Consider the following 15,927-nt stretch of genomic DNA (forward strand, 5'->3'; position numbering starts at 1 on the left):
AAACATTGTCAGCAGATTCTTGCAATGGGAGGGGTGAAACACATTACACTGTTCCTCAGACCTTGTGGGGGGCCAGATTATATTTTGAAGGAAAAAAATGAATTCCTATGCCCCACAAATAACCCAGAGATGCATTTTAAATAAAAGCACACATTCTACTCATGTAAAAACACACTGATTCCAGGACCGTCCGCAGGCCAGATTTAGGTGGTGATTGGGCCGTATCTGGCCCCCAGGCCTTAGTTTGCCTACCCATGCTCTTTGGTATGAGTTTACAAAAAAGAGCAAAAATCTTGAGATTGCTAAGGGCAGGAAAAAAATGAACTGGGGTACAGATCTAGGTTGACAGTAGGCTATACTTGACATCGACTACAGACTGAAATGAGGTCCTCTTTTTTATAAGCCCAGTACAAGAACTACAAATTCTTAAGAATAACTGCACTTCCACAGGGCTCTGCTATGTTGGCTTGGCTCTTTGCAGGAAGGTCTTCAGGCAAGATATGTCTGCCGCAAGTGGCTGAGAATTGTCTGCCTGCTGTATCTCGACAGGTAACCTCCTTAGGCCACAACAGTACAACTGCAGCAGCGAGGCATTTGTTGAGTCACTATTGACCCTGCTCTGCAATCTAAAAAATTAAGGAACCGTAACAAAAAGAGAGGACACAGAGGAGGGCAGCACCCTCCCTCCCTCCTTGCTGGAATAGGTTTTCATGTTTTCTGACATAGCACTGCTCTCTTGAGACAGACCACGCTGCATTTGGAACTGTTGGGTTGGCAAGCTGTCCATGCACTGTGCAGGAGGTTCGTAGATGGCTTAAGAGTTACAGTGGTACCTCGGGTTACATACACTTCAGGTTAGACTCCGCTAACCCAGAAATAGTGCTTCAGGTTAAGAACTTTGCTTCAGGATGAGAACAGAAATTGGGCTCCGGCAGCGCGGCAGCAGCAGGAGGCCCCATTAGCTAAAGTGGTGCTTCAGGTTAAGAACAGATTCAGGTTAAGTACAGACCTTTGGAACGAATTAAGTACTTAACCCGAGGTACCACTGTATTTTTCATTTATTAAATTGATGTATTTTAACCCCACTCTTGAGGTAGTAATCTTTCAAGCAAAAGGAGCTGTGAGGCTGGCTATAGCATAGACACAGTTGCTACATTCTGCCTGCCGTTTCTGCAGTTGTACAGGACTAGGGAGACACTGAAACTGTACGACACAAAAATATACTAGCAACATCAACTTTTAGCATTTATAGTGCTCTAGTTTGTGCAGACTGCTTCACAGACATTGTTTTAGTAACTCATGTAGTCCTGTAAGGTCATTTAGTATTATCCTCAAATTATAAGATGGCGAGGCTGAGGTAAGCAGGGGCGTCCATCTTCAAAACTAAACAAATCCCCGCGCACAGAAAACTGGCATACCCAGGTGGCTAGGCTACACCCTTTTCCCTGATACATAGGCTTTCTATGTGCAGAAATTGTATTTATTTTGTATAACGCAACATCTACTTGCGGTCTGAAGGTGCACAACCCTGACACAGCACAAACTCATGATGTCCCCAAGAGAAAGGCCTGACGATGGCTTGCCGTCACAAAATCATTGCATTTATTTGTGGCATACTTTGCTGAAAGAGCTTAGCCACCACCAACTTTTCCCCCTGCCAGCTTGTAGCTTTTTTCACTGCCTAAAAAAAATAGTTGCCAGTTTTCTTAAGAAAACTCATTTCATTGCTCAAATGCTCTGGTAGAAAATGTATGTGTGTGCTATTTGTGGTATTTTTTTTGACAAGAAACCCCAATGGCAACAGCAATGAACCCACCTCACTTTTAAAGCAATTATTTCTGAACTGTTTTCATATGAACCATTATGACTGCGGCTGAGAACCATATCAGACATGAAGGGGGAATGTAAGTAGTGCTAAGAAAATTGGTAATGGGTTGTATAGGCTTGACAGAACACCACCTGCTCTTGCATAACAGCAAAAACGAAAGAAAGCAACCTTCTGCAGGAAGAAAAGAGAATGTTAATTCTAACAAAGTTCTAAATGAGCAGATGGAAAACACAGCAGTCGACTGAGAACTAAAGCATGTACCTGCCCTCTCTTTAGCCCTTTAGGGAGCTTATTCTAGCAAAAAAAAATTTCAGAGGACATAGAGGGAGGTGAATGGGCGGCTTCCCAGCATGAGTTCTCTGTCTTGACTATAAGAAATCCACCCTATACAAAATGATCATTCACTCACAATGGTATCAGAAGAGTTTTGGACCTGATTTTATTTGTATAAAGTTGTGAATCACGATGCAAAAGAACTTACATAAATGGAGATCACAGCACTTGCAGAAGCCCCATCTATTCCTGAGACGAGGTGCTTGACGGGGGCCAGGGGCAGGGGAGGGGGCAAAGATAGCAAACTTTCCACTGATGTGAGAGACAGGGGATTATATGTACTCAGGCCTCATTCAGCCCCAGCAGGAAGAGGAGAGCAACAATCTGATCTACTTAAAAACCAACCCCTTGGCTGGTCTCTGCTGCCCACCTGTACCCAGTCCTTCAGGCTGGGTGGGGTGGGATCAGTGACCATGGGAGCAAAAAGTGTAACCCCCCCCCCCGCCTCAGCATGAAGTCTGTTTCCACAGCTGGCCTTCATGGCTGGCAGTTCCCAAAACCAGGAACCAGATGATGAGGCAAGAAAGGGCTTATTAATGGCGCGTTGGGAAGTGAAGATGACAACTGGAAAGAAGGCCCAGGCCAAAGAGGAGACTTATGGGCAGCAGAGATGTGCAAGGCTCTTCCACGGCTGTGCATAACCCCCATTCTGCCAGTCATTTCGATGGTTCTGGGAGGCAGCCGCTAGTTCATTTCTTGCCCTGCTTGATCAGGAGGCTGTCACTACAAGAGAAACAAAAAAAGGGGGTTACCAAAGAGGAACATTCACACAACGTGGGTGTGGGGGGCTAATAATAATAATAATAATAATAATAATAATAATAATAATAATAATAATTTATTTATACCCCGCCCTCCCCAGCCAAGACTGGACTCTGGGCGGCTAACACAAAGTATAAAAACAATTGATTGAAATACAACTTAAAAACAAGATTAAAATACAAAATGCAGCCTCATTTCAGTAGGAACTCAAATCAAAAACTTTTGGGGGGGAACAGAATCAGGCTGGAGTAAAGCAGAGCAGGAACGGCAGACGACTGACTTCATCGCCAAGAAACAGCCTTAGTCAATCATAACAGCACATGCTCCACTCAGAAAACATACGGAACAACAGCGGGGGGGGGGGGGAGGAACTTGGAATTCTTCTGAGTAGTAGAAGTACCGTATTTTTCGCTCTATAAGATGCACTAGACCACAAGACGCACCTAGTTTTTGGAGGAGGAAAACAAGAAAAAAAAATATTCTGAATCTCAGAAGCCAGAACAGCAAGAGGGATCGCTGCGCAGTGAAAGCAGCAATCCCTCTTGCTGTTCTGGCTTCTGGGATAGCTGCGCAGCCTGCATTCGCACACACATTTCCCCTTACTTTTTAGGAGGGAAAAAGTGAGTCTTATAGAGCAAAAAATATGGTAGTTCACTCCCCACCCTGGTTTCTCTTCCCTTGCTTGTTCCATTCCAAGCAACCACCCTCCCATTTTGTCTCTCTTTCTTTCCTTCCCCCAATTCCCTGGAAGGAGGGAATATTATTCAGTTAAATGTTGCAGCTCTACTTGAAGTTAAAATATTGTTATCTTACCTTCCTCTGTAACCAGCAGCGCAACAAAAAAGTGGTGATGAAGAATGGGGCGGGGAGAGAGAGACATAGAAAGTTAGAACTATTTTATCAACTTTGGTAATTTATGCACCACAACATTTTCAGCAAAATTTCAGAGAGATTTACAAGTACCAGGAATTGCTGGAAATAAACATTAAAAATACAGAAATCCCCCCCCAAAGCCCATTACAAAAGTCTATCATATTAAAATCAGCCAAGCCAACAGTAAAACAGTTATCACTCTGCTAACCATAAAAATATACTTTCCAAAGCTGAGGTAATTTTAGTCTATTTTAGTGTTTTTTAACTTTCGTCTTATGTTTTAAAGTACAATGGTACCTCGGTTTAAGAACAGCTCTGTTTACGAACTATTTGGTTTATGAACTCTGTAAAACCAGAAGTAGTGTCCCGGTTTGCGAACTTTACCTTGGTCTAAGAACAGAATCCAAATGGTGGAAGGGCACCAGAGGTGGGAGGCCTCATTAGGGAAAGCATGCCTCGGTTTAAGAACAGTTTCGGACTTCCGGAACGGATTAAGCTCGTAAACCAAGGTACCACTGTAGAACTGTAATTTTTTATTGGTTTTGCTGTTTTATATTTTGTATACCACTTTAACGTTTTGTTTTTTACAACCAAGCAGTGTATAAATTTTATTAACTAACTAACTAATTAACTAAATCCCAAAGGGAGAAGGCCTGTTTCTATGGGGTTCCTAGATGACCATCTTCTAGCCATGGAAGATCACAAAGGTTGCTGTGGTGTACAAATAGGTGAGGCAGGCCGCCAGGTATCCTGGTCCCAAGTTGCTCAGGGCTTTGTGCGCACAAGAGCCAGTGTAGTGTAGTGGTTAAGAGTGGTAGATTTGTAATCTGGTGAACCGGGTTCGCTTCCCCGCTCCTCCACATGCAGCTGCTGGGTGACCTTGGGCCAGTCACACTTCTTTGAAGTCTCTCAGCCCCACTCACCTCACAGAGTGTTTGTTGTGGGGGAGGAAGGGAAAGGAGAATGTGAGCCGCTTTGAGACTCCTTCGGGTAGTGATAAAGCGGGATATCAAATCCAAACTCAATAATAAAACCATGAACTTGGCTTGGTAGCAGATAAGCAGCCATTGCAGATTTTAAGTGCCAGTGTTGCATGAATGTGGAAAGACATGATGCTGAGTACTCTAGCTGCAGCATTGTACACTAGTGACAAATTCCTGAACCAAACAAAGAGTAGCCCCACATGGAGCACATTTCTGTACTCTAGAAATGAAGTTACCAATGCACGGGGAACAGTGGAAAGGGCAGGAATGGGTATAACCGGAAATAAGCAGTCTGGGTGGAATTCAACATAGCACTAAGGAGCTCATTCTGGGAGCAAAAGCACCTCTGGTTGCCCAACAGAACTCTCTCGCCTCTCCTCCCCTTGCACACAGTTTCAGTTCTCCAAACCCTCCTGGGCAGATCTGGGGAGGGTGTGGCAGACACACAGGAGGAGAAAGGGGAAAGTCCAATTGTGCTGGCTTCCGTTAGCCCGACTACTTAGCTGAATTCATCCCCCTGTCACTAGAGGGGCATCGACCTCTGTAGCACGAAGGTGGAACTAGTGCTCCCAGACTATGTACCCTTTCCCATCAGAGGAATTGCAACTCTGTCCAGAACAAGTAAGCAGACCAGTTCCCAGATCTGGGATCTGACCATGAATGGGACATGCCTGTCTCAGTTTATTCATCTTTATACAAATCTGGGAATGAAGCTATGCATGTGTGTGTGTGTGTGTGTGTATGTCTCTGTCTCTCTCTCTCTCTCTCTCACACACACACACAGCGTGTGTGCATGGATGACTGACAGTACATGTGCATTTATGTAACACCCAGAAAACAGGGGGCATTGTTTATTTCTTAAGCTCTGCTATTCCTCCAAGAAACTCATATTTGGGGGATGGAGCTCCTAAGGCTCATTACAGAAGGAAGCAAAAGACTTTAGGAGGTATCTTCACAAACTCCCTTACCTAGTGAAACCTTCATCCTGTAGATTCAGCACTAAGTTGTCGGCTGTAAGATACACGCGGTTCTGAGATGCAGCGATCTGTAAAAGGCAAGGAAGGGACAGATCAAGGAGGGTGTAAGCAAAGGTCCAGTGGTACAAATAACTGCATCCGATAGAGAACTTCGTTCTGGCAGCATTTGGGGGAAACCAATTCCAAATAAATGGCAGAGAATTAACGTTCAACACTGAACTGTAAAAACTGTTAGCCAAAGTTAAGTCTCAAAGCTTAATGGGGGATGGAAAAGAAAAACAGCCTTGGCGGCTGCGGGTAAAATTTCAGAAAGTCTCTTTTTAAAAAATAATTTGCTAGTCCTTTTTGCTGTTGTTGTTCTGGAAAAAGTTTGGAAGGAACCACTATGGGTACAGTTCTAGTGAGGACAAGAAACCAGAACAGCCATGATTTGAAAGAGAATTGAACTCGTTTACTCCCTTTTTCCACTATGAATGTAGAGTATTTTATTTCTGATCTACTATCCTACATTTTTTTTCAAGCCCAGGGCCATCAGTCTATGCAATGCTTCAGTTCATTCTGCTTCTCCATGTGTCTGATTTTCCTGTGAGCCTGTTCCTGGCCTGTGGCACATTATGGTCTGTAAGCGGCCACAGCTGGGTATGGCACATTGAACATGATGTGGGTCTGCTTTTACAAAGGCCAGAGGCTCCAAGGCCCCTGCTAAGATGCACAGACCAACGTAATAAATAAGTGTGGCAGAGAGACACATCAGAGGAAGCATATCATATTCGCCTTAGGTTCATCACTTGGCCTGGAAAAGCACTGTTGGGGGGGGGGTGAGAAAGCAACTCCAGTGTCCTAAAACTCACCGTCTTGGATATGTTCTGGGCGGCACGGATCTTGCGCAGCTTGATGTAACCTGGGTTCTTGCTGAGGGCTTCACCGATGTGAATAGGTTAAGGCGCTATTTCACCATTTTGGAATGTGGGACCTACACCTCCTTGAACTCACCCACCTGGGATCAACACAGCCCTACTTTGCTCCACTCGAAGCCACAGTCTTGTGGGAGACAGTTCTGTACAACTGCAAACAACCTGTTGCTACACAGTAGGAATCAATGAATCAGTGCGGGGAAATATGTATTTGGCAAGAGTGCTCCCCTAATGCTTTACTCCAAAGCTCTCATCAACTAGCACAGCACTAGCTAGCATAAAATAGCCCCAACATCTTTCTGCAGGCAATGGGACTGCATGTTTAAGGAAACACGCTTTATATGATGGAGAAGAACTGAGCACCCCATTCACTTGAATGCTTTCTGCAAAGCTGGTACGAGGGGGGAGGACAGGGAAGCAGAAAGTCCTCAGGAGTGAATAACCTCTAGCTGCTGCTTAACTTCTTGTCGCAGAATAACTCCTCAGAACTCAGCACCCAAAATCTTCCTAACAGCACCCCCAAATCTCCCACCAGCAATTCTAGGTAACCGAAAAGAGATGCCCTTCACTCATGCAATGCGATGCCTCTTATATCAGTCCAAGCTCAAAAATCTGGAGTTTGGGGATTCTGCAAGAGACCACTTCCCACACCCCTGGAAAACTGTGTGGTGGCTGTCTCCCCACAGCAAAGCAAGGATATCATCTGGGCAGCTGTGGCTTCTCCTTCCGCTTGAACAATCTTCTGCCTCTGCTCCTGCTTAGCTTTCTCCACCAGGAATTGAGCTCGTTGCGCCTCCTGCTGGGCTGGAGAAGAAGAGCAAAGAGAACATGAGAATCTCTCTGCAACCACTTCCAGGAGTTTCTTTCATTCTTTAAAAGATTTGCAGGCCTGTCCTGTGCACATTTAGTCAAAAACGGCCCTACTCCATTTAGATGGGCTTATGTCCAGCTATTTGTGCATGTGGAGCAGTCCTAGCTGACTTTATGCAAACACAGCTTTAGAGAAAGGACCAGAACTTGTTTGGACTCACCCACTTGCTTGGCCTCCACCGCTGCTGTGTACTCCCGGCTGAAACTCAGTTCTGTGATGGCTACGTCATCTAGAATAAGGCTAAAATCTTTCGCCCGCTCTGTCAGCTCCCGACGGATAAGCAAAGACACCTAAAGCAATAACCCAACAGTTTGTCCTCCACATTTATCCTGAGCAGGTGGCAGCTTTCTTCAGACCAGGGAAAGTCATGAGAACCCCCAAGAGCTTTGAAAAGTATCCAATTCAAAAAGCTCGAGTTTCATGTTCAAGTCACTGACATGCAGATGAGGAAAAATGAGAGCTAGTAGTCAGCCCAGGCCCAGTCACCTCGGCTGATGTGTTAGAAAATAAAATTGTGACAAAGGAATTTTTAAGCTCTAGGTCTAGGCACAGGCTTTTGTGGTCAGCTCTGTTAAATACTCTTAGGGAAGTATACGTGAAGAGATTTCTTAGAACTCTCAGTACACTTATTAATAAGATAGTTCAGAACACAGAAGAAAACACCTTCCATACCTGAAGCCAGTCTATGCTTCAAAAATTATGTTGATTTAGTTCGTTCTTCTCATTTGGTCAGAAGGTCATGTTTATACAGAAACCAATGTCATATCCAACAGATTTATGGAACTATAATCTACAGGTGGTTTACTCTAGTTTCTGCCAAATGCGTGAAGCAGGTTTTCTTTAGCAATTGCTTAAATCTCCAAAGCTAGTACATTATCTTTTGCAATATCTTTTGCAGCACCACTCAATTTTCCTTACTTTGCTAAATTACAGAGTTATCACTTTACTTGTCACATTAATCATTATGTGAAACTTCCAGAGGCCAGTACTGAGTAGGCCCAGAGCCAAATGCAGCTACTGGAGGAAATCAAGAGTCTGGAGATTTTAAAGGCCAGATCACATCTCATTAGAAACTTTATCTGATATTTAGAAGTGACCTTAAAACATATTGATACTGCTTAACTGCCCTTGCATTTCATTGGGGAAAGGCTTTCCAGTTCCTCAGTCCACCAGACAATTATGTCCACCAATGCCACATTGTTTTAGTCTAATCCAGGATTAAAGTTGTCCATCAAATGATATTATTTTGTAATTGTATCCAGTTGTATGTCTAAATGACCTCAAATTTTACCATGCAACTTACCATGGCAATGTCTAAAAACAGACACCAACTAAGTTAATTACCTTTCACTAAATAACTGAGCTACATGGAAATGAGGGAAGATTGCCTCAGTAAATGGAAGAATGCATAATCATGATAAGCTTTGTAAATTTCTTAAGGCTTAAACCATCAAAAACTAGTGAGGTAGTGGAAGCATGCAGCATCCACACCAATAACCTGCAACCTCCCACCTTGGAGCCCTTCCTCCCGTTAAAAGTGGAGTTGGGACAGGTAAGTCTGCCTGCATGGAAAGTGAACAGACCTGAGCTCGCTGGGTGATGAGTTGTGAGGCGTTGAACTTTGCCACCACACTTTTGAGCACTTCATTGACAATGGAAGGCAAGACTCGCTCTTCGTAGTCCAGACCAAGGCGCTGGTACAAGCTGGGTAGTTCAGCAGCATTTGGGCGCGACAGAACTCGCAAGGAGATGTTCACCATCTGCAAGTCTAGAGACAGAATCAAACTAAGCATAGTCCCAGTGGTTTGTCTTACTTCACCTTCCAACTCGGATTGTGCACCCAGATCTCACCCATTCATGCTGCTCTGCACAAGATTGTTCTGAACCCCTTGCTTTATACCTGGCTATGGAAAAACACATCTTCCCAAGAAGTGACAATAAAGTAGCAGTGGTATCTGATGTAATGGCTGGGCTCAGACTTGGGAAACCCAAATGAAAAAACCCCTCTCTGCACTGAAGTTCACTGGGTAAGCTTGATCCACTCACCCTCTCTCAGCCTAACGTGCATTACAGGATTACTGTAAAGATTCAATAAGGAAAAGAGGAAAGTAGAATAAACTATGTGCATCACCCTGTGTTTATTGAAGAGAGGAATACAAAACCAAAAGACAATGTGCTTCTCTATGACCTCACCTTTGGAGCCTGTTGGCGAGGAGATTTTGCGGGGCCGAGCTCGAATATCATAAATTATTGGATACTGGAACCAGGGAATTCTAGGAAGAAAATGAAGATTGTACCAAATTAAGATGTCCAAAACCAAGCAGTACAGATATGTGGAAATAAAGAATTCCTACAAATACTTTTTTCTTTTCTCATGTGCATTAAGATAGAGAGAACACAATACTTGCCCAAGAACTGCATTTTCTTCTCTTGATACTATGTCTTAGTAAACTATATTACTTGATTCACATTGATAACACTGCGCTAAAATAACAAATAATCTTTAGTGTCCTTCAATTCAATTTTTGGGTTTCATTTTCTCACGAACAGCACTTCTTGAAGTTCTCGCAGTAAGACATTTAGCCAAAGGAGTAACTATATTAGCACGAGAGAAAACATTTGCCTCCTAAGAGTTGACAAATGATTCTTAGGAGTTTGTGATCAGATAAAAAATATTGGCATGCTACAAGAATTTCAAATTAAATTAAGGTTTGTATGCTTTATAATGAGGAATCTCTGGAGGTGAGGTACTGTTAGAAAACATTTGTCTGGGAATGACAACATATTGGGATTTCCTGTTATTCTAAACTTTCCAACATAGTTCTTGATACCTGAAATGCAGTCCCTCAGAAAGAATGGTGTCCTGCTGAACTCCACCAATGCGGTTGAAGAATATTGCTCTTTGGCCACCCTCCACTGTGGAAACAGAGGCAAAAGCAGTCAGTAGTTACCACCAAGCATTGTGCAAAAGATAGCAGATGACCATACACAAATACCACTGACTTACCTGTAAAGACAGACTCACGGATACCATAGGCTGCAGCACCAGCACCCAACAACAACTTCAAAGCCGTCCCCATGCCCCGAGGGCCGGTGGGCAGGCGCCCAGCGAAGTCTTTCAGGCTCTGAGCCATGGCAACCTTCATATGGGGAAAGAAACACAGAATGAAAAACCAAAGCCATGTATTTCACACAGCTCTGCAGATTTTCCTATCCAAACTCTTATGTTGCCAGAAAAGCAGGGATACACAGAAACACATGTTTCTATTTTTCGCTCTCTAGGCATGGATACATAGAAAAGTCCCTCTCTGACTCCTCTCAGTCATGGATTCTGCATCTTTACATGCAGCACCAATGGAGGCCACTGAGAATTTTTAAGCGCTGAGTTAAAAACATGAATTAAGTTCTTTCCCCCCCTTTTCTTTTTGGCAGAATGACATTTTGAGCCAGAACTCCTTACGTTGAGAGCACTTTTTGACTTCCAATAATATTTATTAAGTTTCATACAAACACAACACATACGATAAAATCAATGAAACAAAAATAAAAGGAAAAAAATTAAAAATAAAACAAATATAACGAATGATAACCAAAAATACAACCACAAACACATATACAATAAAAATTAATTAATTAGTTAAATCAGTGCACTTTTTGAAAGGGAAAACGAAAGAGAGGCTGCTCCCCCTTCATGGCACTGCGCTCTTGACATGCTCAGAAGCACTGCACCCCGGGGCCTCCTAAAAGCGAGCTCATCCCTATTCAGGTGTTCAGAAGAGTCCCCTCAAGGACTCGCAGAAGCTACAGAGGCTCGAAGGAGCGCAGAGACCCCTCACCTTCTTCTCCTTCTTTCTCTCCCAAGCACGCCGCTGCCCCACCTGGGAAAAGGACACCGGAAGTGGCCGCTCACGAAATGCTTCCCCGGCAGACAAGCAGGGCTGCCGGAAGTGAAACCTCGCTGGGAAACAGTACTTCCGGGGGCCGAAGCCGAACGTGTTTTTGTTCCTCGCCCCGAACGGCAGCTGAAGCGAAGTGGGGGGGCGGGGGTCACTTGGGGGACCGGAAGTAGTTCCTGCCCTGACCCCTGCCCTCACCCGCAGGCGACAGGAAGTAGCTTCGGCGACCTCGAGGAGCCTGCGCGGCGTCAAGATGGCGTCGGCTTCGGCGAGGAAGCGCCCGAGCGAGGAAGCGGCCGGCGGAGGGGAGCGGGGGCCACTGCCTCAGCGCGCAGGGAAGCGGCGGCTGCTGGTCATCCTGGAGGGAGCGTCGCTGGAGACCGTGAAGGTGAAGGGGCGGGCGCGGCTGGGCGGGCCGTGAGGGGGCCTGAGAACGAAGCGGGGGGCAGCCGCGTGCGGGGCCTGGAGGTCGCCCTGCTCCCTCAGACGCGGGGTGGCCGCGAAGGGGTGGCCGAGGGCGGCTTCCAGGGGAAAAGCTGAACGGCCTTTCCCCTCAGGCAGTGGCTCCCAACCTTATTATTCTACCCATGCCTCACCTGTTGTTGTTTAGTCGTGTCCGCCTCTTCGTGACCCCCTGGACCAGAGCACGCCAGGCACTCCTGTCTTCCACTGCCTCCCTCATGCTGGTAGCTTCGAGAACACTGTCCAACCATCTCGTCCTCTGTCGTCCCCTTCTCCTTCTGCCCTCCATCTTTCCCAACATCAGGGTCTTTTCCAGGGAGTCTTCTCTTCTCATGAGGTGGCCAAAGTATTGGAGTCTCAGCTTCAGGATCTGTCCTTCCAGTGAGCACTCAGGGCTGATTTCCTTCAGAATGGATAGGTTTGATCTTCTTGCAGTCCATGGGACTCTCAAGAGTCTCCTCCAGCACCAGAATTCAAAAGCATCAATTCTTCGGCGATCAGCCTTCTTTATGGTCCAGCTCCCACTTCCATACATCACTACTGGGAAAACCATAGCTTTAACTATACGGACCTTTGTCGGCAAGGCAATGTCTCTACTAAGCGTCTCTAAAATCCTAATCTCTCTCTCTTCCCTGTGACATATAATTCATATTATTCAAAAAGTGAACTGTTCACGTGGAGGAAGCCTGAAAGGCCATTAACTGTTAATAACTCGTTCTCGAATTCCCCCCCCCCCCTTAAAAATCAAATCGCCCCCCTGCAAGGAAGGACGGGTTCTAGGGTGGCCACATGTCCTGTATAATACAAGATTGCCCCGCGTCTCAATACTAAAAGGCTACGTCCTGTATTTCAGATCTTTTCTCTCTCTCTGCCAAACTAGGGATCCTCTCCAAATAAATGCATGTGTGTGAAAGATGTTGTATTTAAGCTCTGGGTAGCCAGGTACAGACAGATTTACAAATTCGTGTGTGTGTGAGAGAGAAATTCCAGAAGGGCCATCCTGTTAGGTTGCAATAGATTGCTTTGAAATCACTTCAGCACCAGATGAAAGAAAAAGAATTGCCCCCACACCGCCCTGTATTTTGCCAAAAGGATGGTGTCAAACCTATCTCTGATGTGCCACGCTATGATGTGTAGGTGGTTTTTCACGTAGGGGAATCATTCAGAAATCATTTTGTTTTATACCCTGCTTACCCACCCCCGACAAAACAATTAAACATTAATACAGTTAAAATTGTGTATACATTTAATTGATTTAAAACAGCACATTATTTCACCTCTGCTTTATGTGTAGATCAAGCCTTGTGGGTGGGGAGGTGGGAGATGTTTTGAGTCCCATCAGGGAAAAAGACGGGGTATAAGTAAATAATAATAATATATTCATCACGGGAGATGTATTAATGGCAGTTGACCATGGTAACTGCATGGAGGCTCCACCTTCCGAGGTACTGTACCTCTAAACTTGGGTCTCTGATAGGAGTTGGAGCTGCCACTTTCATGTCCTCCTTGTGGGCTTTCTAAAACCACTTGCCAGCTTCTGTTTGCCAACTATCACTTAAGGAACCTTTAATCTACTGTACAATTCCCAATTTAGCACATTTTAACTGTCTCATTTTACTGTTCTATTGTCAATTTGTGTTAAGTTTTGCGTCATGTTACATTTTATTGTAAGCTGTCTTGAGTACACTTCACTGTAGAAAGATTGTGCCGAATACATGTAAACAAATAAAATGATTATTTGTCCAGGTTGGAAAAACCTATGAGCTACTGACCTGCGACAAGCATAAATCGTTGCTTCTGCGAAGTGGCCGGGACCCTGGAACAGTACGACCTGACATCACCCACCAGGTACATTCATGTATCTACTACATAATCAAAGTAGCGTACTTTTAAGTCACCTCTGTGGTGTGTTGCTATTTCTGAAGCATTGACAGGAAAACTTAGTTCCCACACAGCAGCTTTTAAAAATACTGTTGGCAACTTTTAAAATTATTATTCAGATTGCAAATGTTCCCAAATGCTTCCTTTACTCTTTTCACTGAAGATTCCTAGCAAACTTGCATGCTGGAATCTCACACTGCCTTTTTAAAATACGCATTTGCAGGGTTCTGACAGATGTTACTGCTGCGAATTTCCCTACTTCTGAATAGTTTTAGCTTACTTCTTTCTCACTCTTCTCCCCAGAGCCTCTTGATGCTCATGGACAGTCCCTTGAATCGAGCCGGCCTTCTCCAAGTTTACATCCATACAGAAAAGAATGTTCTAATTGAAGTCAATCCCCAGACAAGAATCCCTCGCACTTTTGATCGTTTTTGTGGCCTCATGGGTAAGAGGACAGAGGCTTGCTTTCCCCTCAGAAAATTTTATGCTTTCAGTGGAGATAAATGCAGGATTGTATGTGAGAGGGAGTAGCCATCTATAGTAGCCTTATTCTCCATGTATTTATCTAAAGCCCTTTTAAAGCTATCCCAAGCTGGTGGCCATTATATCTTCAATTAGTTCAGAATTACACTATGTAGAGTAAGTTCTTTTTCCAGTCTGAATCTTCCAACAGTCAGCTTCATTGGATGTGTGAGCCCCCAATAGTACAAGGGTGAGAAAAGCTATTCCAAACATGCACAGTATTACAAAAATGGGAAGATCCAATTTTTAATACTTTAGTGGTGAGAACTGCCCATTTATTTCTCCTATCTTAGAGTATGCCTCTATTCTGTAACACCAATGTAAATCAATCTTGCCTTTTTCTCCTCAGTTCAGTTGCTGCACAAATTTAGCGTCAGAGCTGCTGATGGGCCTCAGAAGTTACTAAAGGTAAAAAAAAAATCTACTAGTTCACTATGTGATTCTTTGCAAGATTGTTCTTGCTTCCACTTTCAAGCCCGTCCATTTTTCTTCCATTAGGTAATTAAGAATCCTGTTACCGATCACCTCCCTGTAGGCTGCGCAAAGATCGGCACATCCTTCTCAGCCTCTACTGTGACAGACGTCCGTGACATAGTCCCTACTGCAGACCCAATAGCTATCACTGTGGGAGCTTTTGCTCATGGCTCGGTAAGACACCCACTTCCATACCAGTCAGTTGTAAGTCAGGAATCTCACTTGAATGCACAAGCTGGCCTTCGGGCAAGGCACTGTTCATAGGTAGTGTGCGCATGTAGTTGCATATGGTCTACTCTACAGGATTATAATGCCCTATTATAGGAATATTTTTGAGGATAAAGTGGCTGTAGAACACTTGATTTAAGCTCATAATTTAGGGGGTAGTAATTTGCATATGTTACTCTGGTGAGTTTAAGATGTATCGTACAGAAAATACAATGCAGACATTCACTGACATGCTGGCTGTTGCTTTTCTTTTCCAGGTTAATGTGGAATACACAGAAAAGACTATCTCTATCAGCAACTACCCACTCTCTGCTGCTTTGACTTGTGCCAAGATCACCACAGCCTTTGAAGAGATGTGGGGAGTGGTGTGAACTTACTAATGCAATGTGGACTTTGTACAGTTGGACTTAACTGCTTGCTCCATGTCTTGGAGCAATGTGCGCTACAGGGTTCTACCTGTTAGAATTGCCTCATGTTTTGTTTGGGAGCATAAATAAATGTTTTGTTTTTTTTATTGTGGTGGATAGTCTCAGTAGAGAGGTATGTAAGCGGCAGGATGGCACTTGTGTGTTGCTTTGGTTGGGTATCCACCTCATTAGGCATTTCAAGAGGTCATTTGAATATACAGCTGTGCTTGTTCGAATAAGATGGGAAAACAAACCTGAGTAGGAGCAGTGTCAGGGATCTACCCCTGCTTACCTTCTCTTAGGTGGCAGGCAAAAAGAAGTGACTGCCAATGCAGAAGCGTTAAGACATAGCAGGAAAAAGATTTTTCTGCTCGGTTGGTGTTGTATAAAAGGACATGCAGCAAAGTACGAAAATGAAGTAGCAACCTTAGTGTGTATACCTATAGCACAGAAAATCTAAAGCCCTTCAGATATTGTTTTGCTGTCATTCCCAGTGTCTCTGGCCTTTTATGGTGG

General features: G+C 44.3%; 2 protein-coding genes across 2 annotated transcripts; one reads left to right on the plus strand and one right to left on the minus strand.

Annotated features, from left to right (window-relative positions):
• Positions 1–2,244: 2,244 nt before the first annotated feature.
• PHB2 (prohibitin 2) lies at positions 2,245–10,687 on the minus strand (the record flags this gene model as incomplete). Its single annotated transcript, XM_083594227.1, is given in 10 exon segments — positions 2,245–2,878; positions 5,736–5,824; positions 6,608–6,668; positions 7,355–7,364; positions 7,367–7,474; positions 7,702–7,831; positions 9,125–9,309; positions 9,735–9,814; positions 10,373–10,457; positions 10,549–10,687. Coding segments are annotated over 9 exon segments (879 nt in total). The 3' UTR covers positions 2,245–2,878; positions 5,736–5,743.
• A 933-nt stretch (positions 10,688–11,620) lies between these two features.
• On the plus strand, positions 11,621–15,523 carry EMG1 (EMG1 N1-specific pseudouridine methyltransferase). Its single transcript, XM_083594073.1, has 6 exons — positions 11,621–11,825; positions 13,646–13,747; positions 14,084–14,225; positions 14,652–14,710; positions 14,801–14,950; positions 15,262–15,523. Exons 1-6 carry the CDS (start codon positions 11,691–11,693, stop codon positions 15,373–15,375), a joined length of 702 nt encoding a protein of 233 aa, XP_083450199.1. The 5' UTR covers positions 11,621–11,690; the 3' UTR covers positions 15,376–15,523.
• Positions 15,524–15,927: the final 404 nt, after the last annotated feature.

This window comes from Podarcis filfolensis (genome assembly GCF_964270895.1).
Source record: "Podarcis filfolensis genome assembly, chromosome: 17".
Classification (NCBI taxonomy): domain Eukaryota; kingdom Metazoa; phylum Chordata; class Lepidosauria; order Squamata; family Lacertidae; genus Podarcis; species Podarcis filfolensis.

Coding starts and splice junctions, on each gene's coding strand:
- EMG1 (XM_083594073.1), top strand. CDS start 11,691: ATGGCGTCGGCTTCGGCGAGGAAGCGCCCGAGCGAGGAAGCGGCCGGC. Junction 13,748..14,083: donor GACCTGACATCACCCACCAG/GTACATTCATGT, acceptor TCTTCTCCCCAG/AGCCTCTTGATGCTCATGGA. Junction 14,226..14,651: donor TCGTTTTTGTGGCCTCATGG/GTAAGAGGACAG, acceptor TTTTCTCCTCAG/TTCAGTTGCTGCACAAATTT.